We start from the raw sequence: 23,287 nt of genomic DNA, 5'->3' as shown, positions 1-23,287 counted from the left end.
GGTAGTTGGGGGTGTGTTATATACAGTGTAGTTGGGGGTGGGGTATATACAGTGTAGTTGGGGGTGGGGTATATTCAGTGTAGTTGGGGTGGGGTATATACAGTGTAGTTGGGGGTGGGGTATATACAGTGTAGTTGGGGGTGGGGTATATATAGTTTAGTTGGGGGTGGGGTATATACAGTGTAGTTGGGGGTGGGGTATATACAGTGTAGTTGGTGTGGGGTATATACAGGGGTAGTTGGGGGTGGGGTATATACAGTGTAGTTGGGGTGGGGTATATACAGTGTAGTTGGGGGTGGGGTATATACAGTGTAGTTGGGGGTGGGGTATATACAGGGGTAGTTGGGGGTGGGGTATATACAGGGGTAGTTGGGGGTGGGGTATATACAGTGTAGTTGGGGGTGGGGTATATACAGGGGTAGTTGGGGGTGGGGTATATACAGTGTAGTTGGTGTGGGGTATATACAGTGTAGTTGGTGTGGGGTATATACAGGGGTAGTTGGGGGTGGGGTATATACAGTGTAGTTGGGGGTGGGGTATATACAGGGGTAGTTGGGGGTGGGGTATATACAGGGGTAGTTGGGGGTGGGGTATATACAGGGGTAGTTGGGGGTGGGGTATATACAGTGTAGTTGGGGTGGGGTATATACAGTGTAGTTGGTGTGGGGTATATACAAGGGTAGTTGGGGGTGGGGTATATACAGTGTAGTTGGGGGTGGGGTATATACAGGGGTAGTTGGGGGTGGGGTATATACAGTGTAGTTGGGGGTGGGGTATATACAGTGTAGTTGGGGGTGGGGTATATTCAGTGTAGTTGGGGTGGGGTATATACAGTGTAGTTGGGGGTGGGGTATATACAGTGTAGTTGGGGTGGGGTATATACAGTGTAGTTGGGGGTGGGGTATATACAGTGTAGTTGGGGGTGGGGTATATACAGTGTAGTTGGGGGTGGGGTATATTCAGTGTAGTTGGGGGTGGGGTATATACAGTGTAGTTGGGGCGGGGTATATACAGTGTAGTTGGGGGTGGGGTATATACAGTGTAGTTGGGGGTGGGGTATATACAGTGTAGTTGGGGGTGGGGTATATTCAGTGTAGTTGGGGGTGGGGTATATACAGGGGTAGTTGGGGGTGCGGTATATACAGTGTAGTTGGGGGTGGGGTATATACAGTGTAGTTGGGGGTGGGGTATATACAGTGTAGTTGGTGTGGGGTATATACAGGGGTAGTTGGGGGTGGGGTATATACAGGGGTAGTTGGGGGTGGGGTATATACAGTGTAGTTGAGGGTGGGGTATATACAGTGTAGTTTGGGGTGGGGTATATACAGTGTAGTTGGGGGTGGGGTATATACAGTGTAGTTGGGGGTGGGGTATATACAGTGTAGCTGGTGTGGGGTATATACAGGGGTAGTTGGGGGTGGGGTATATACAGGGGTAGTTGGGGGTGGGGTATATACAGTGTAGTTGGGGGTGGGGTATATACAGTGTAGTTGGGGGTGGGGTATATACAGTGTAGTTGGGGGTGGGGTATATACAGGGGTAGTTGGGGGTGGGGTATATACAGGGGTAGTTGGGGTGGGGTATATACAGTGTAGTTTGGGGTGGGGTATATACAGTGTAGTTGGGGGTGGGGTATATACAGTGTAGTTGGGGGTGGGGTATATACAGTGTAGTTGGTGTGGGGTATATACAGTGTAGTTGGGGGTGGGGTATATACAGTGTAGTTGGTGTGGGGTATATACAGGGGTAGTTGGGGGTGGGGGTATATACAGGGGTAGTTGGGGGTGGGGTGTATACGGTGTAGTTGAGGGTGGGGTATATACAGTGTAGTTGGGGGTGGGGTATATACAGTGTAGCTGGGGGTGGGGTATATACAGTGTAGTTGGGGGTGGGGTATATACAGGGGTAGTTGGGGGTGGGGTATATACAGTGTAGTTGGTGTGGGGGTATATACAGTGTAGTTGGTGTGGGGTATATACAGGGGTAGTTGGGGGTGGGGTATATACAGTGTAGTTGGGGGTGGGGTATATACAGGGGTAGTGGGGGTGGGGTATATACAGGGGTAGTTGGGGGTGGGGTATATACAGGGGTAGTTGGGGGTGGGGTATATACAGTGTAGTTGGTGTGGGGTATATACAGTGTAGTTGGTGTGGGGTATATACAAGGGTAGTTGGGGGTGGGGTATATACAGTGTAGTTGGGGGTGGGGTATATACAGGGGTAGTTGGGGGTGGGGTATATACAGTGTAGTTGGGGGTGGGGTATATACAGTGTAGTTGTGGGTGGGGTATATACAGTGTAGTTGGGGGGTGGGGTATATACAGTGTAGTTGGGGGTGGGTATATACAGTGTAGTTGGGGGTGGGGTATATACAGTGTAGTTGGGGGCAGGGTATATAGTGTAGTTGGGGGCGGGGTATATACAGTGTAGTTGTGGGCGGGGTATATACAGTGTAGTTGGGGTGGGGTATATACAGTGTAGTTGGGGGTGGGGTTATACAGTGTAGTTGGGAGTGGGGTATCTACAGGGGTAGTTGTGGGTGGGGTATATACAGGGGTAGTTGGCGGTGGGGTATATACAGTGTAGTTGGTGTGGGGTATATACAGGGGTAGTTGGGGGTGGGGTATATACAGTGTAGTTGGGGGTGGGGTATATACAGTGTAGTTGGGGTGGGGTATATACAGTGTAGTTGGGGGTGGGGTATATATAGTTTAGTTGGGGGTGGGGTATATACAGTGTAGTTGGGGGGGGGGTATATACAGTGTAGTTGGTGTGGGGTATATACAGGGGTAGTTGGGGGTGGGGTATATACAGTGTAGTTGGGGGTGGGGTATATACAGTGTAGTTGGGGGTGGGGTATATACAGTGTAGTTGGGGGTGGGGTATATACAGGGGTAGTTGGGGGTGGGGTATATACAGGGGTAGTTGGGGGTGGGGTATATACAGTGTAGTTGGGGGTGGGGTATATACAGGGGAAGTTGGGGGTGGGGTATATACAGTGTAGTTGGTGTGGGGTATATACAGTGTAGTTGGTGTGGGGGTATATACAGGGGTAGTTGGGGGTGGGGTATATACAGTGTAGTTGGGGGTGGGGTATATACAGGGGTAGTTGGGGGTGGGGTATATACAGGGGTAGTTGGGGGTGGGGTATATACAGGGGTAGTTGGGGGTGGGGTATATACAGTGTAGTTGGTGTGGGGTATATACAGTGTAGTTGGTGTGGGGTATATACAGGGGTAGTTGGGGGTGGGGTATATACAGTGTAGTTGGGGGTGGGGTATATACAGGGGTAGTTGGGGGTGTGTTATATACAGTGTAGTTGGGGGTGGGGTATATACAGTGTAGTTGGGGGTGGGGTATATTCAGTGTAGTTGGGGTGGGGTATATACAGTGTAGTTGGGGGTGGGGTATATACAGTGTAGTTGGGGGTGGGGTATATATAGTTTAGTTGGGGGTGGGGTATATACAGTGTAGTTGGGGGTGGGGTATATACAGTGTAGTTGGTGTGGGGTATATACAGGGGTAGTTGGGGGTGGGGTATATACAGTGTAGTTGGGGGTGGGGTATATACAGTGTAGTTGGGGGTGGGGTATATACAGTGTAGTTGGGGGTGGGGTATATACAGGGGTAGTTGGGGGTGGGGTATATACAGGGGTAGTTGGGGGTGGGGTATATACAGTGTAGTTGGGGGTGGGGTATATACAGGGGTAGTTGGGGGTGGGGTATATACAGTGTAGTTGGTGTGGGGTATATACAGTGTAGTTGGTGTGGGGTATATACAGGGGTAGTTGGGGGTGGGGTATATACAGTGTAGTTGGGGGTGGGGTATATACAGGGGTAGTTGGGGGTGGGGTATATACAGGGGTAGTTGGGGGTGGGGTATATACAGGGGTAGTTGGGGGTGGGGTATATACAGTGTAGTTGGTGTGGGGTATATACAGTGTAGTTGGTGTGGGGTATATACAAGGGTAGTTGGGGGTGGGGTATATACAGTGTAGTTGGGGGTGGGGTATATACAGGGGTAGTTGGGGGTGGGGTATATACAGTGTAGTTGGGGGTGGGGTATATACAGTGTAGTTGGGGGTGGGGTATATTCAGTGTAGTTGGGGTGGGGTATATACAGTGTAGTTGGGGGTGGGGTATATACAGTGTAGTTGGGGTGGGGTATATACAGTGTAGTTGGGGGTGGGGTATATACAGTGTAGTTGGGGCTGGGGTATATACAGTGTAGTTGGGGGTGGGGTATATTCAGTGTAGTTGGGGGTGGGGTATATACAGTGTAGTTGGGGCGGGGTATATACAGTGTAGTTGGGGGTGGGGTATATACAGTGTAGTTGGGGGTGGGGTATATACAGTGTAGTTGGGGGTGGGGTATATTCAGTGTAGTTGGGGGTGGGGTATATACAGGGGTAGTTGGGGGTGCGGTATATACAGTGTAGTTGGGGGTGGGGTATATACAGTGTAGTTGGGGGTGGGGTATATACAGTGTAGTTGGTGTGGGGTATATACAGGGGTAGTTGGGGGTGGGGTATATACAGGGGTAGTTGGGGGTGGGGTATATACAGTGTAGTTGAGGGTGGGGTATATACAGTGTAGTTTGGGGTGGGGTATATACAGTGTAGTTGGGGGTGGGGTATATACAGTGTAGTTGGGGGTGGGGTATATACAGTGTAGCTGGTGTGGGGTATATACAGGGGTAGTTGGGGGTGGGGTATATACAGGGGTAGTTGGGGGTGGGGTATATACAGTGTAGTTGGGGGTGGGGTATATACAGTGTAGTTGGGGGTGGGGTATATACAGTGTAGTTGGGGGTGGGGTATATACAGGGGTAGTTGGGGGTGGGGTATATACAGGGGTAGTTGGGGTGGGGTATATACAGTGTAGTTTGGGGTGGGGTATATACAGTGTAGTTGGGGGTGGGGTATATACAGTGTAGTTGGGGGTGGGGTATATACAGTGTAGTTGGTGTGGGGTATATACAGTGTAGTTGGGGGTGGGGTATATACAGTGTAGTTGGTGTGGGGTATATACAGGGGTAGTTGGGGGTGGGGTATATACAGGGGTAGTTGGGGGTGGGGTGTATACGGTGTAGTTGAGGGTGGGGTATATACAGTGTAGTTGGGGGTGGGGTATATACAGTGTAGCTGGGGGTGGGGTATATACAGTGTAGTTGGGGGTGGGGTATATACAGGGGTAGTTGGGGGTGGGGTATATACAGTGTAGTTGGGGGTGGGGTATATACAGTGTAGTTGGGGGTGGGGTATATACAGTGTAGTTGGGGGTGGGGTATATACAGTGTAGTTGGGGGTGGGGTATATACAGGGGTAGTTGTGGGTGGGGTATATACAGTGTAGTTGGTGTGGGGTATATACAGGGGTAGTTGGGGGTGGGGTATATACAGTGTAGTTGGGGGTGGGGTATATACAGTGTAGTTGGGGGTGGGGTATATACAGGGGTAGTTGGGGGTGGGGTATATACAGTGTAGTTGGTGTGGGGTATATACAGTGTAGTTGGGGTGGGGTATATACAGTGTAGTTGGGGGTGGGGTATATACAGTGTAGTTGGGGGTGGGGTATATACAGTGTAGTTGGGGGTGGGGTATATACAGTGTAGTTGGGGGTGGGGTATATACAGTGTAGTTGGGGGTGGGGTATATACAGGGGTAGTTGGGGGTGGGGTATATACAGTGTAGTTGGTGTGGGGTATATACAGGGGTAGTTGGGGGTGGGGTTTATACAGTGTAGTTGAGGGTGGGGTATATACAGTGTAGTTGGGGGTGGGGTATATACAGGGTTAGTTGTGGGTGGGGTATATACAGTGTAGTTGGGGGTGGGGTATATACAGTGTAGTTGGGGGTGGGGTATATACAGTGTAGTTGGGGGTGGGGTATATACAGGGGTAGTTGGGGGTGGGGTATATACAGTGTAGTTGGGGGTGGGGTATATACAGGGGTAGTTGGGGGTGGGGTATATACAGTGTAGTTGGGGGTGGGGTATATACAGTGTAGTTGGTGTGGGGTATATACAGGGGTAGTTGGGGGTGGGGTATATACAGTGTAGTTGGGGGTGGGGTATATACAGTGTAGTTGGGGGTGGGGTATATACAGGGTAGTTGGGGGTGGGGTGTATACAGTGTAGTTGGGGGTGGGGTATATACAGTGTAGTTGGGGGTGGGGTATATACAGGGGTAGTTGGGGGTGGGGTATATACAGTGTAGTTGGGGGTGGGGTATATACAGTGTAGTTGGTGTGGGGTATATACAGGGGTAGTTGGGGGTGGGGTATATACAGGGGTAGTTGGGGGTGGGGTATATACAGTGTAGTTGAGGGTGGGGTATATACAGTGTAGTTGGGGGTGGGGTATATACAGGGGTAGTTGGGGGTGGGGTATATACAGGGGTAGTTGGGGGTGGGGTATATACAGTGTAGTTGAGGGTGGGGTATATACAGTGTAGTTGGGGGTGGGGTATATACAGGGGTAGTTGTGGGCGGGGTATATTCAGTGTAGTTGGGGCGGGGCTGTACTTCGGGTCTCGGTCACACGCTGCCATGTTTTGCACTCTCTCATTCCCTCGTGTATATATTCATGTGGTCTCTGCTGCGCCCCACCCCCCGATATACATATCTCCTCCCCTCATATTCATATCTCCTCCCCTCATATACATATCTCCTCCCCTCATATACATATCTCCTCCCCTCATATACATATCTCCTCCCCTCATATACATATCTCCTCCCCTCATATTCATATCTCCTCCCCTCATATACATATCTCCTCCCCTCATATACATATCTCCTCCCCTCATATACATATCTCCTCCCCTCAGATACATATCTCCTCCCCTCATATACATATCTCCTCCCCTCATATTCATATCTCCTCCCCTCATATACATATCTCCTCCCCTCATATACATATCTCCTCCCCTCATATACATATCTCCTCCCCTCATATACATATCTCCTCCCCTCATACGTATCTCCACCTGGACAGTTAGAAGCCGTTTTGGGGGCGTGCTTTTAAATGATAATAAGCAAATAGGGCGGGGCGGGGCGCGGCTATCTTTTCTTTTTAGCCTATATGTCTTTCCGTTATGGGGGAGGGCCATGTTGCGTGTCTAGTCACGTGTTTCTTTTCCATGGAGACGCCGGTATCTGTTTCACTAACAACCATGGCGGAGACGGACGCGGACAGTGTGAGAACCGAATCCCAGGCCGGGGAGGAGCTGTACCTGTCCGAGCTGAACCCCGAACAACTGCGGGGACTGATCCAGGACACCAGGTACCACACAATGCACGACCCCGTATAAAGTCCTGTACACCCCATATATATAAAGTCCTGTACACCCCATATATATATATAACGTCCTGTACACCCCATATATATATATATAACGTCCTGTACACCCCATATATATATATAACGTCCTGTACACCCCCATATATATATATAACGTCCTGTACACCCCCATATATATATATAACGTCCTGTACACCCCATATATATATATATATAACGTCCTGTACACCCCCATATATATATATAACGTCCTGTACACCCCCATATATATATAACGTCCTGTACACCCCCATATATATATATAACGTCCTGTACATCCCATATATATATATATAACGTCCTGTACACCCCCATATATATATATATAATGTCCTGTACACCCCCATATATATATAACGTCCTGTACACCCCCATATATATATATAACGTCCTGTACACCCCATATATATATATATATAACGTCCTGTACACCCCCATATATATATATAACGTCCTGTACACCCCCATATATATATAACGTCCTGTACACCCCCATATATATATATAACGTCCTGTACACCCCATATATATATATATAACGTCCTGTACACCCCCATATATATATAACGTCCTGTACACCCCCATATATATATAACGTCCTGTACACCCCCATATATATATAACGTCCTGTACACCCCATATATATATATAACGTCCTGTACACCCCCATATATATATAACGTCCTGTACACCCCCATATATATATAACGTCCTGTACACCCCATATATATATATAACGTCCTGTACACCCCATATATATATATAACGTCCTGTACACCCCATATATATATATAACGTCCTGTACACCCCCATATATATATAACGTCCTGTACACCCCATATATATATATAACGTCCTGTACACCCCATATATATATAACGTCCTGTACACCCCCATATATATATATATATATATATATATATATATATATATATATATAACGTCCTGTACACCCCATATATATATATAACGTCCTGTACACCCCCATATATATATATAACGTCCTGTACACCCCATATATATATATAACGTCCTGTACACCCCATATATATATAACGTCCTATACACCCCCATATATATATATAACGTCCTGTACACCCCCATATATATATATAACGTCTCGTACACCCCCATATATATATATAACGTCCTGTACACCCCATATATATATAACGTCCTGTACACCCCATATATATATATAACGTCCTGTACACCCCATATATATATAACGTCCTGTACACCCCATATATATATAACGTCCTGTACACCCCCATATATATATACGTCCTGTACGCCCCATATATATATAACGTCCTGTACACCCCATATATATATATATATACGTCCTGTACACCCCATATATATATATAACGTCCTGTACACCCCATATATATATAACGTCCTGTACGCCCCATATATATATAACGTCCTGTACACCCCATATATATATATATATAACGTCCTGTACACCCCATATATATATATAACGTCCTGTACACCCCATATATATATAACGTCCTGTACACCCCATATATATATATATACGTCCTGTACACCCCATATATATATATATAACGTCCTGTACACCCCATATATATATATAACGTCCTGTACACCCCCATATATATATATATATAACGTCCTGTACACCCCCATATATATATATAACGTCCTGTACACCCCATATATATATAACGTCCTGTACTCCCCATATATATATATATAACGTCCTGTACACCCCATATATATATATAACGTCCTGTACACCCCATATATATATATATAACGTCCTGTACACCCCCATATATATATAACGTCCTGTACACCCCATATATATATATATATAACGTCCTGTACACCCCATATATATATATATATATATATATATAACGTCCTGTACACCCCCATATATATAACGTCCTGTACACCCCCATATATATATATATAACGTCCTGTACACCCCCATATATATATATATAACGTCCTGTACACCCCATATATATATAACGTCCTGTACACCCCATATATATATATAACGTCCTATACACCCCCATATATATATATATATATATATAACGTTCTGTACACCCCATATATATATAACGTCCTGTACACCCCCATATATATATATATATATAACGTCCTGTACACCCCATATATATATATATATATATATATATATATAACGTCCTGTACACCCCCATATATATATATATAACGTCCTGTACACCCATATATATATATAACGTCCTGTACACCCCCATATATATATATAACGTCCTGTACACCCCCATATATATATAACGTCCTGTACACCCCATATATATATATATATAACGTCCTGTACACCCCATATATATATAACGTCCTGTACACCCCCATATATATATATAACGTCCTGTACACCCCCATATATATATATATATATATATAACGTCCTGTACACCCCATATATATATATATAACGTCCTGTACACCCCCATATATATATATATAACGTCCTGTACACCCCATATATATATATAACGTCCTGTACACCCCATATATATATAACGTCCTGTACACCCCATATATATATATAACGTCCTGTACACCCCCATATATATATATAACGTCCTGTACACCCCATATATATATATATATAACGTCCTGTACACCCCATATATATATATATAACGTCCTGTACACCCCATATATATATATAACGTCCTGTACACCCCCATATATATATATAACGTCCTGTACACCCCCATATATATATATAACGTCCTGTACACCCCATATATATATATATAACGTCCTGTACACCCCATATATATATAACGTCCTGTACACCCCCATATATATATATAACGTCCTGTACACCCCCATATATATATATATATAACGTCCTGTACACCCCCATATATATATATATAACGTCCTGTACACCCCATATATATATATAACGTCCTGTACACCCCATATATATATATATATATATATATATAATGTCCTGTACACCCCCATATATATATATAATGTCCTGTACACCCCCATATATATATATAACGTCCTGTACACCCCATATATATATATATAACGTCCTGTACACCCCCATATATATATAACGTCCTGTACACCCCATATATATATATAACGTCCTGTACACCCCATATATATATATAACGTCCTGTACACCCCATATATATATATATAACGTCCTGTACACCCCATATATATATATATAACGTCCTGTACACCCCCATATATATATATAACGTCCTGTACACCCCATATATATATATATATAACGTCCTGTACACCCCATATATATATATATATATATATATATATATATATATAACGTCCTGTACACCCCATATATATATATAACGTCCTGTACACCCCATATATATATAACGTCCTGTACACCCCATATATATATAACGTCCTGTACACCCCATATATATATATAACGTCCTGTACACCCCATATATATATATATAACGTCCTGTACACCCCCATATATATATATAACGTCCTGTACACCCCCATATATATAACGTCCTGTACACCCCATATATATATAACGTCCTGTACACCCCATATATATATATAACGTCCTGTACACCCCATATATATATAACGTCCTGTACACCCCCATATATATATATAACGTCCTGTACACCCCCATATATATATATATATAACGTCCTGTACACCCCCATATATATATATATAACGTCCTGTACACCCCATATATATATATATAACGTCCTGTACACCCCATATATATATATATATAATGTCCTGTACACCCCCATATATATATATAATGTCCTGTACACCCCCATATATATATATATAACGTCCTGTACACCCCATATATATATATAACGTCCTGTACACCCCCATATATATATAACGTCCTGTACACCCCATATATATATATAACGTCCTGCACACCCCATATATATATATAACGTCCTGTACACCCCATATATATATATAACGTCCTGTACACCCCATATATATATATATAACGTCCTGTACACCCCATATATATATATAACGTCCTGTACACCCCCATATATATATAACGTCCTGTACACCCCCATATATATATAACGTCCTGTACACCCCATATATATATATAACGTCCTGTACACCCCATATATATATATAACGTCCTGTACACCCCATATATATATATAACGTCCTGTACACCCCATATATATATATATACGTCCTGTACACCCCATATATATATATATAACGTCCTGTACACCCCCATATATATATAACGTCCTGTACACCCCATATATATATAACGTCCTGTACACCCCATATATATATATATAACGTCCTGTACACCCCATATATATATATATATATATATATATATATATAACGTCCTGTACACCCCATATATATATATAACGTCCTGTACACCCCATATATATATAACGTCCTGTACACCCCATATATATATAACGTCCTGTACACCCCATATATATATATAACGTCCTGTACACCCCATATATATATATATATAACGTCCTGTACACCCCCATATATATATATAACGTCCTGTACACCCCATATATATATATATAACGTCCTGTACACCCCATATATATATATAACGTCCTGTACACCCCCATATATATATAACGTCCTGTACACCCCATATATATATAACGTCCTGTACACCCCATATATATATATATATACGTCCTGTACACCCCATATATATATATATATATATATATATATATATATAACGTCCTGTACACCCCATATATATATATAACGTCCTGTACACCCCATATATATATAACGTCCTGTACACCCCATATATATATAACGTCCTGTACACCCCATATATATATATAACGTCCTGTACACCCCATATATATATATATAACGTCCTGTACACCCCCATATATATATATAACGTCCTGTACACCCCCATATATATAACGTCCTGTACACCCCATATATATATAACGTCCTGTACACCCCATATATATATATAACGTCCTGTACACCCCATATATATATAACGTCCTGTACACCCCATATATATATATATATAACGTCCTGTACACCCCCATATATATATATATATAACGTCCTGTACACCCCCATATATATATATAACGTCCTGTACACCCCCATATATATAACGTCCTGTACACCCCATATATATATATAACGTCCTGTACACCCCATATATATGTAACGTCCTGTACACCCCATATATATATATATAACGTCCTGTACACCCCATATATATATATAACGTCCTGTACACCCCATATATATATATATAACGTCCTGTACACCCCCATATATATAACGTCCTGTACACCCCATATATATATATAACGTCCTGTACACCCCATATATATATAACGTCCTGTACACCCCATATATATATATAACGTCCTGTACACCCCATATATATATAACGTCCTGTACACCCCATATATATATATAACGTCCTGTACACCCCATATATATAACGTCCTGTACACCCCATATATATAACGTCCTGTACACCCCATATATATATAACGTCCTGTACACCCCATGTATATATAACGTCCTGTACACCCCATATATATATATAACGTCCTGTACACCCCATATATATATATATAACGTCCTGTACACCCCATATATATATATATATAACGTCCTGTACACCCCATATATATATATAACGTCCTGTACACCCCATATATATATATATATATATATATAACGTCCTGTACACCCCCATATATATATATATATATATATATATATAACGTCCTGTACACCCCCATATATATATATATATATATATATATAACGTCCTGTACACCCCCATATATATATATATAACGTCCTGTACACCCCCATATATATATATATATATATATATAACGTCCTGTACACCCCCATATATATATATATATAACGTCCTGTACACCCCCATATATATATATAACGTCCTGTACACCCCCATATATATAACGTCCTGTACACCCCCATATATATATAACGTCCTGTACACCCCCATATATATATATATAACGTCCTGTACACCCCCATATATATATATAACGTCCTGTACACCCCATATATATATAACGTCCTGTACACCCCATATATATATATATATATATAACGTCCTGTACACCCCCATATATATATATAGAACGTCCTGTACACCCCCATATATATATATAACGTTCTGTACACCCCCATATATATATATATATATATATATATATATATATATATAAAACGTCCTGTACACCCCCATATATATATATAACGTCCTGTACACCCCATATATATATAACGTCCTGTACACCCCATATATATATATAACGTCCTGTACACCCCATATATATATATAACGTCCTGTACACCCCATATATATATAACGTCCTGTACACCCCATATATATATATATAACGTCCTGTACACCCCATATATATATATATATAACGTCCTGTACACCCCATATATATATATATATATAACGTCCTGTACACCCCATATATATATATAACGTCCTGTACACCCCATATATATATATATATAACGTCCTGTACACCCCATATATATATATAACGTCCTGTACACCCCATATATATATATATATAACGTCCTGTACACCCCCATATATATATATAACGTCCTGTACACCCCATATATATATATAACGTCCTGTACACCCCCATATATATATATATATAACGTCCTGTACACCCCATATATATATATATAACGTCCTGTACACCCCATATATATATATATATAACGTCCTGTACACCCCATATATATATAACGTCCTGTACACCCCATATATATATATAACGTCCTGAACACCCCCATATATATATATATATAACGTCCTGTACACCCCCATATATATATATATAACGTCCTGTACACCCCCATATATATATATATATATACGTCCTGTACACCCCCATATATATATATATATATATATAACGTCCTGTACACCCCATATATATATAACGTCCTGTACACCCCCATATATATATAACGTCCTGTACACCCCCATATATATCTATATATAACGTCCTGTACACCCCCATATATATATATAACGTCCTGTACACCCCCATATATATATATAACGTCCTGTACACCCCCATATATATAACGTCCTGTACACCCCCATATATATATATATGTAACGTCCTGTACACCCCATATATATATATAACGTCCTGTACACCCCATATATATATATATAACGTCCTGTACACCCCCATATATATATAACGTCCTGTACACCCCCATATATATATATATAACGTCCTGTACACCCCATATATATATATATATATATAACGTCCTGTACACCCCATATATATATATAACGTCCTGTACACCCCATATATATATAACGTCCTGTACACCCCATATATATATAACGTCCTGTACACCCCATATATATATAACGTCCTGTACACCCCATATATATATATAACGTCCTGTACACCCCTATATATATATAACGTCCTGTACACCCCATATATATAACGTCCTGTACACCCCATATATATATATATATATAACGTCCTGTACACCCCATATATATATATATATATATATAACGTCCTGTACACCCCCATATATATATATAACGTCCTGTACACCCCATATATATATATAACGTCCTGTACACCCCCATATATATATATAACGTCCTGTACACCCCATATATATATATATATATATATATATATAACGTCCTGTACACCCCATATATATATATATAGAACGTCCTGTACACCCCATATATATATATATATATATAACGTCCTGTACACCCCCATATATATATATATATAACGTCCTGTACACCCCATATATATATAACGTCCTGTACACCCCATATATATATAACGTCCTGTACACCCCATATATATATATATATAACGTCCTGTACACCCCATATATATATATAACGTCCTGTACACCCCATATATATATAACGTCCTGTACACCCCATATATATATATAACGTCCTGTACACCCCATATATATATAACGTCCTGTACACCCCATATATATATAACGTCCTGTACACCCCATATATATATATAACGTCCTGTACACCCCATATATATATATATAACGTCCTGTACACCCCCATATATATATATAACGTCCTGTACACCCCCATATATATATATATAACGTCCTGTACACCCCCATATATATATATAACGTCCTGTACACCCCATATATATATAACGTCCTGTACACCCCATATATATATATAACGTCCTGTACACCCCATATATATATAACGTCCTGTACACCCCATATATATATATAACGTCCTGTACACCCCATATATATATATATAACGTCCTGTACATCCCATATATATATAACGTCCTGTACACCCCATATATATATATAACGTCCTGTACACCCCATATATATATATAACGTCCTGTACACCCCATATATATATATATAACGTCCTGTACACCCCATATATATATAACGTCCTGTACACCCCCATATATATATATATAACGTCCTGTACACCCCCATATATATATATATATATATATAACGTCCTGTACACCCCCATATATATATATATATAACGTCCTGTACACCCCATATATATATATATATATATATATATATATATATAACGTCCTGTACACCCCATATATATATATATAACGTCCTGTACACCCCCATATATATATATATATATAACGTCCTGTACACCCCATATATATATATATATATATAACGTCCTGTACACCCCCATATATATATAACGTCCTGTACTCCCCCATATATATATATAACGTCCTGTACACCCCCATATATATAACGTCCTGTACACCCCCATATATATAACGTCCTGTACACCCCCATATATATATAACGTCCTGTACACCCCCATATATATATATAAAGTCCTGTACACCCCATATATATAACGTCCTGTACACCCCATATATATATAAAGTCCTGTACACCCCATATATATAACGTCCTGTACACCCCCATATATATATATATATAACGTCCTGTACACCCCCATATATATAACGTCCTGTACACCCCATATATATATATAACGTCCTGTACACCCCCATATATATATATATATATATAACGTCCTGTACACCCCCATATATATATATATATATAACGTCCTGTACACCCCATATATATATAACGTCCTGTACACCCCATATATATATAACGTCCTGTACACCCCCATATATATATATATATATATAACGTCCTGTACACCCCATATATATATAACGTCCTGTACACCCCATATATATATAACGTCCTGTACACCCCCATATATATATATATATATATATATAACGTCCTGTACACCCCATATATATATAACGTCCTGTACACCCCATATATATATAACGTCCTGTACACCCTATATATATATATATATAACGTCCTGTACACCCCATATATATATAACGTCCTGTACACCCCATATATATATATATATATAACGTCCTGTACACCCCATATATATATAACGTCCTGTACACCCCATATATATATATATATAACGTCCTGTACACCCCATATATATATAACGTCCTGTACACCCCATATATATATATATATATATATAACGTCCTGTACACCCCATATATATATAACGTCCTGTACACCCCCATATATATATATATATATATAACGTCCTGTACACCCCATATATATATATATATATATATATATATATATATATAACGTCCTGTACACCCCCATATATATATAACGTCCTGTACACCCCATATATATAACGTCCTGTACACCCCCATATATATAACGTCCTGTACACCCCCATATATATATATATATAACGTCCTGTACACCCCATATATATAACGTCCTGTACACCCCATATATATATATAACGTCATGTACACCCCCATATATATATATATATATAACGTCCTGTACACCCCATATATATATAACGTCCTGTACACCCCATATATATAGAACGTCCTGTACACCCCATATATATATATAACGTCCTGTACACCCCATATATATATATAACGTCCTGTACACCCCCATATATATATAACGTCCTGTACACCCCCATATATATATAACGTCCTGTACACCCCCATATATATAACGTCCTGTACACCCCATATATATAACGTCCTGTACACCCCCATATATATAACGTCCTGTACACCCCATATATATAACGTCCTGTACACCCCATATATATATATATAACGTCCTGTACACCCCATATATATATATATATAAAGTCCTGTACACCCCATATATATATATAAAGTCCTGTACACCCCATATATATATAACGTCCTGTACACCCCATATATATATATATATATAAAGTCCTGTACACCCCATATATATATGACGTCCTGTACACCCCATATATATATAACGTCCTGTACACCCCCATATATATATATATATATATAACGTCCTGTACACCCCCATATATATATATAACGTCCTGTACACCCCATATATATATATATATAACGTCCTGTACACCCCCATATATATATATATATAACGTCCTGTACACCCCCATATATATATATAATGTCCTGTACACCCCCACATATATATATAACGTCCTGTACACCCATATATATATATATATATAACGTCCTGTACACCCCATATATATATAACGTCCTGTACACCCCATATATATATAACGTCCTGTACACCCCCATATATATATAACGTCCTGTACACCCCCATATATATATAACGTCCTGTACACCCCATATATATATATATATATAACGTCCTGTACACCTCCCTTTATGTTTCAGTCATGTTCTCTCCACAATCAGAGCTGAGACTGAGATGTTTGATAAGTTTTACAAGCGACTGGATCCGATGGAATTCCCACCGACTGCCACCTCTGACCCTGCGGCTTCTCCTATGGACTTCAGCCAGGTACAGATTGGGGGACAGTGTGCTGCTCTAAACAACGCCAGAGTACTATAGCCCCCTATATAACCCCCTTCTCTCCTGTGTAATGTTCTGCAGGGTGTACCCCGTATTATCAGTGATCAGTATATAGATGTAGTGACAGCTGAGCCCCCTATATAACCCCCTTCTCTCCTGTGTAATGTTCTGCAGGGTGTACCCCGTATTATCAGTGATCAGTATATAGATGTAGTGACAGCTGAGCCCCCTATATAACCCCCCTCTCTCCTGTGTAATGTTCTGCAGGGTGTACCCCGTATTATCAGTATATAGATGTAGTGACAGCTGAGCCCCCTATATAACCCCCTTCTCTCCTGTGTAATGTTCTGCAGGGTGTACCCCGTATTATCAGTATATAGATGTAGTGACAGCTGAGCCCCCTATATAACCCCCTGTCTCTCCTGTGTAATGTTCTGCAGGGTGTACCCCGTATTATCAGTGATCAGTATATAGATGTAGTGACAGCTGAGCCCCCTATATAACCCCCTTCTCTCCTGTGTAATGTTCTGCAGGGTGTACCCCGTATTATCAGTATATAGATGTAGTGACAGCTGAGCCCCCTATATAACCCCCTTCTCTCCTGTGTAATGTTCTGCAGGGTGTACCCCGTATTATCAGTATATAGATGTAGTGACAGCTGAGCCCCCTATATAACCCCCTTCTCTCCTGTGTAATGTTCTGCAGGGTGTACCCCGTATTATCAGTGATCAGTATATAGATGTAGTGACAGCTGAGCCCCCTATATAACCCCCTGTCTCTCCTGTGTAATGTTCTGCAGGGTGTACCCCGTATTATCAGTGATCAGTATATAGATGTAGTGACAGCTGAGCCCCCTATATAACCCCCTTCTCTCCTGTGTAATGTTCTGCAGGGTGTACCCCGTATTATCAGTATATAGATGTAGTGACAGCTGAGCCCCCTATATAACCCCCTTCTCTCCTGTGTAATGTTCTGCAGGGTGTACCCCGTATTATCAGTGATCAGTATATAGATGTAGTGACAGCTGAGCCCCCTATATAACCCCCTTCTCTCCTGTGTAATGTTCTGCAGGGTGTACCCCATATTATCAGTATATAGATGTAGTGACAGCTGAGCCCCCTATATAACCCCCTGTCTCTCCTGTGTAATGTTCTGCAGGGTGTACCCCGTATTATCAGTGATCAGTATATAGATGTAGTGACAGCTGAGCCCCCTATATAACCCCCTGTCTCTCCTGTGTAATGTTCTGCAGTGTGTACCCCGTAATATCAGTGATCAGTATATAGATGTAGTGACAGCTGAGCCCCCTATATAACCCCCTGTCTCTCCTGTGTAATGTTCTGCAGGGTGTACCCCGTATTATCAGTATATAGATGTAGTGACAGCTGAGCCCCCTTCTCTCCTGTGTAATGTTCTGCAGGGTGTACCCCGTATTATCAGTGATCAGTATATAGATGTAGTGACAGCTGAGCCCCCTATATAACCCCCTGTCTCTCCTGTGTAATGTTCTGCCGGGTGTACCCCGTATTATCAGTGATCAGTATATAGATGTAATGACAACTGAGCCCCCTATATAACCCCCTTCTCTCCTGTGTAATGTTCTGCAGGGTGTACCCCGTATTATCAGTATATAGATGTAGTGACAGCTGAGCCCCCTATATAACCCCCTTCTCTCCTGTGTAATGTTCTTCAGGGTGTACCCCGTATTATCAGTGATCAGTATATAGATGTAGTGACAGCTGAGCCCCCTATATAACCCCCTGTCTCTCCTGTGTAATGTTCTGCAGGGTGTACCCCGTATTATCAGTGATCAGTATATAGATGTAGTATCAGAGCTGAGCCCCCTATATAACCCCCTTCTCTCCTGTGTAATGTTCTTCAGGGTGTACCCCGTATTATCAGTGATCAGTATATAGATGTAGTGACAGCTGAGCCCCCTATATATCCCCCTTCTCTCCTGTGTAATGTTCTGCAGGGTGTACCCCGTATTATCAGTGATCAGTATATAGATGTAGTATCAGAGCTGAGCCCCCTATATAACTCCCTTCTCTCCTGTGTAATGTTCTGCAGGGTGTACCCCGTATTATCAGTGATCAGTATATAGATGTAGTATCAGAGCTGAGCCCCCTATATAACTCCCTTCTCTCCTGTGTAATGTTCTGCAGGGTGTACCCCGTATTATCAGTGATCAGTATATAGATGTAGTATCAGAGCTGAGCCCCCTATATAACCCCCTTCTCTCCTGTGTAATGTTCTGCAGGGTGTACCCCGTATTATCAGTATATAGATGTAGTGACAGCTGAGCCCCCTATATATCCCCCTTCTCTCCTGTGTAATGTTCTGCAGGGTGTACCCCGTATTATCAGTGATCAGTATATAGATGTAGTATCAGAGCTGAGCCCCCTATATATCCCCCTTCTCTCCTGTGTAATGTTCTGCAGGGTGTACCCCGTATTATCAGTGATCAGTATATAGATGTAGTATCAGAGCTGAGCCCCCTATATAACTCCCTTCTCTCCTGTGTAATGTTCTGCAGGGTGTACCCCGTATTATCAGTGATCAGTATATAGATGTAGTATCAGAGCTGAGCCCCCTATATAACTCCCTTCTCTCCTGTGTAATGTTCTGCAGGGTGTACCCCGTATTATCAGTGATCAGTATATAGATGTAGTATCAGAGCTGAGCCCCCTATATAACTCCCTTCTCTCCTGTGTAATGTTCTGCAGGGTGTACCCCGTATTATCAGTGATCAGTATATAGATGTAGTATCAGAGCTGAGCCCCCTATATAACTCCCTTCTCTCCTGTGTAATGTTCTGCAGGGTGTACCCCGTATTATCAGTGATCAGTATATAGATGTAGTATCAGAGCTGAGCCCCCTATATAACTCCCTTCTCTCCTGTGTAATGTTCTGCAGGGTGTACCCCGTATTATCAGTGATCAGTATATAGATGTAGTATCAGAGCTGAGCCCCCTATATATCCCCCTTCTCTCCTGTGTAATGTTCTGCAGGGTGTACCCCGTATTATCAGTGATCAGTATATAGATGTAGTATCAGAGCTGAGCCCCCTATATATCCCCCTTCTCTCCTGTGTAATGTTCTGCAGGGTGTACCCCGTATTATCAGTGATCAGTATATAGATGTAGTGACAGCTGAGCCCCCTATATATCCCCCTTCTCTCCTGTGTAATGTTCTGCAGGGTGTACCCCGTATTATCAGTGATCAGTATATAGATGTAGTGACAGCTGAGCCCCCTATATATCCCCCTTCTCTCCTGTGTAATGTTCTGCAGGGTGTACCCCGTATTATCAGTGATCAGTATATAGATGTAGTATCAGAGCTGAGCCCCCTATATAACTCCCTTCTCTCCTGTGTAATGTTCTGCAGGGTGTACCCCGTATTATCAGTGATCAGTATATAGATGTAGTATCAGAGCTGAGCCCCCTATATATCCCCCTTCTCTCCTGTGTAATGTTCTGCAGGGTGTACCCCGTATTATCAGTGATCAGTATATAGATGTAGTGACAGCTGAGCCCCCTATATAACCCCCTTCTCTCCTGTGTAATGTTCTTCAGGGTGTACCCCGTATTATCAGTGATCAGTATATAGATGTAGTGACAGCTGAGCCCCCTATATAACCCCCTGTCTCTCCTGTGTAATGTTCTGCAGGGTGTACCCCGTATTATCAGTGATCAGTATATAGATGTAGTATCAGAGCTGAGCCCCCTATATATCCCCCTTCTCTCCTGTGTAATGTTCTGCAGGGTGTACCCCGTATTATCAGTGATCAGTATATAGATGTAGTGACAGCTGAGCCCCCTATATATCCCCCTTCTCTCCTGTGTAATGTTCTGCAGGGTGTACCCCGTATTATCAGTGATCAGTATATAGATGTAGTGACAGCTGAGCCCCCTATATATCCCCCTTCTCTCCTGTGTAATGTTCTGCAGGGTGTACCCCGTATTATCAGTGATCAGTATATAGATGTAGTATCAGAGCTGAGCCCCCTATATATCCCCCTTCTCTCCTGTGTAATGTTCTGCAGGGTGTACCCCGTATTATCAGTGATCAGTATATAGATGTAGTATCAGAGCTGAGCCCCCTATATAACTCCCTTCTCTCCTGTGTAGATGCGCAGTAGGCGGCGCTCTAAGTCGCGCAGCACCATCTCTGAGCGTCTGCTGAGTCTGAACGCGGATCAGCGGTGCGAGTTGGTGCAGCGGGAGCTGGAGGAGTCCGGGGAGGAGGCGCAGAGAGACGGTGACATCACTGAGCGTGTCCTGTGGAGTTACAAGGTAATGGCCTGATGCACATGTGGAGGATGACTGCAGACTCTTCTCCATAGTAATGCGCAGACACACCTGACCAATATACAGTGATGAGCGGCGCCACATAAATACTGCTTATCTCTTCCTGCAGAAGCGGTCTGTATCAAAATGCTTTTGCAGGAGATCACTTGTCATCGGTCAATCACTGGAGTGTTGTCTTTCTCATACATGCCTCAGCTGCTGCAGACCCTCCTAATGTGTATAACAATTATATATATATCCCCCTGTATTGTGTATAATAATTATATATATATCCCCCGTGTGACCCCTCTGGATTGAGCCGATTTCTGCAGCGATCACTGATACAATGCGGTCTGATCTAGACAATCACAATGTAACTACTAACAGATAATTGTTCTGCTCATGACTTTTATTCAGCACATTGACTAACCACCCTGGCAAGGGCCGGATAGATGACATCTTGCAAAAGGTTTCCGATAAAAGGAAGACCTTTCCGGAAACTAAAGTTCCAAAGAAAAAGCAGTCCTTTCGTGATCGCTCACAAAATGATAGAAGGAAAGGCAGAACCGGTAGATGGAGCTATGAAAATGGTGGGAAAGGAAGAAATCTCTTAACCAAAATAAACCATGTCAAGACTGACCATGACGGCAAAATT

General features: G+C 41.7%; 1 protein-coding gene across 1 annotated transcript in view; it reads left to right on the top strand.

The window, feature by feature from the left end:
* Positions 1-6,832: 6,832 nt before the first annotated feature.
* LOC142700235 (cilia- and flagella-associated protein 263-like) overlaps positions 6,833-23,287 on the top strand; it is a gene marked incomplete at its 3' end in the record, with an annotated part of 31,050 nt that continues 14,595 nt past the window's right edge. The window contains exons 1-3 of the mRNA XM_075848094.1: positions 6,833-7,279; positions 18,205-18,331; positions 22,474-22,638. Coding sequence (XP_075704209.1) covers positions 7,092-7,279; positions 18,205-18,331; positions 22,474-22,638 — 480 coding nt within the window. The remainder of the gene's footprint in view (positions 7,280-18,204; positions 18,332-22,473; positions 22,639-23,287) is intronic.

This window comes from Rhinoderma darwinii, unplaced genomic scaffold (genome assembly GCF_050947455.1).
Source record: "Rhinoderma darwinii isolate aRhiDar2 unplaced genomic scaffold, aRhiDar2.hap1 Scaffold_1823, whole genome shotgun sequence".
In the NCBI taxonomy this organism is placed as follows: Eukaryota; Metazoa; Chordata; class Amphibia; order Anura; family Rhinodermatidae; genus Rhinoderma; species Rhinoderma darwinii.
The sequence above is the reverse complement of the archived record's forward strand: the minus strand, read 5'-3'. Positions and strand labels throughout refer to the sequence as shown.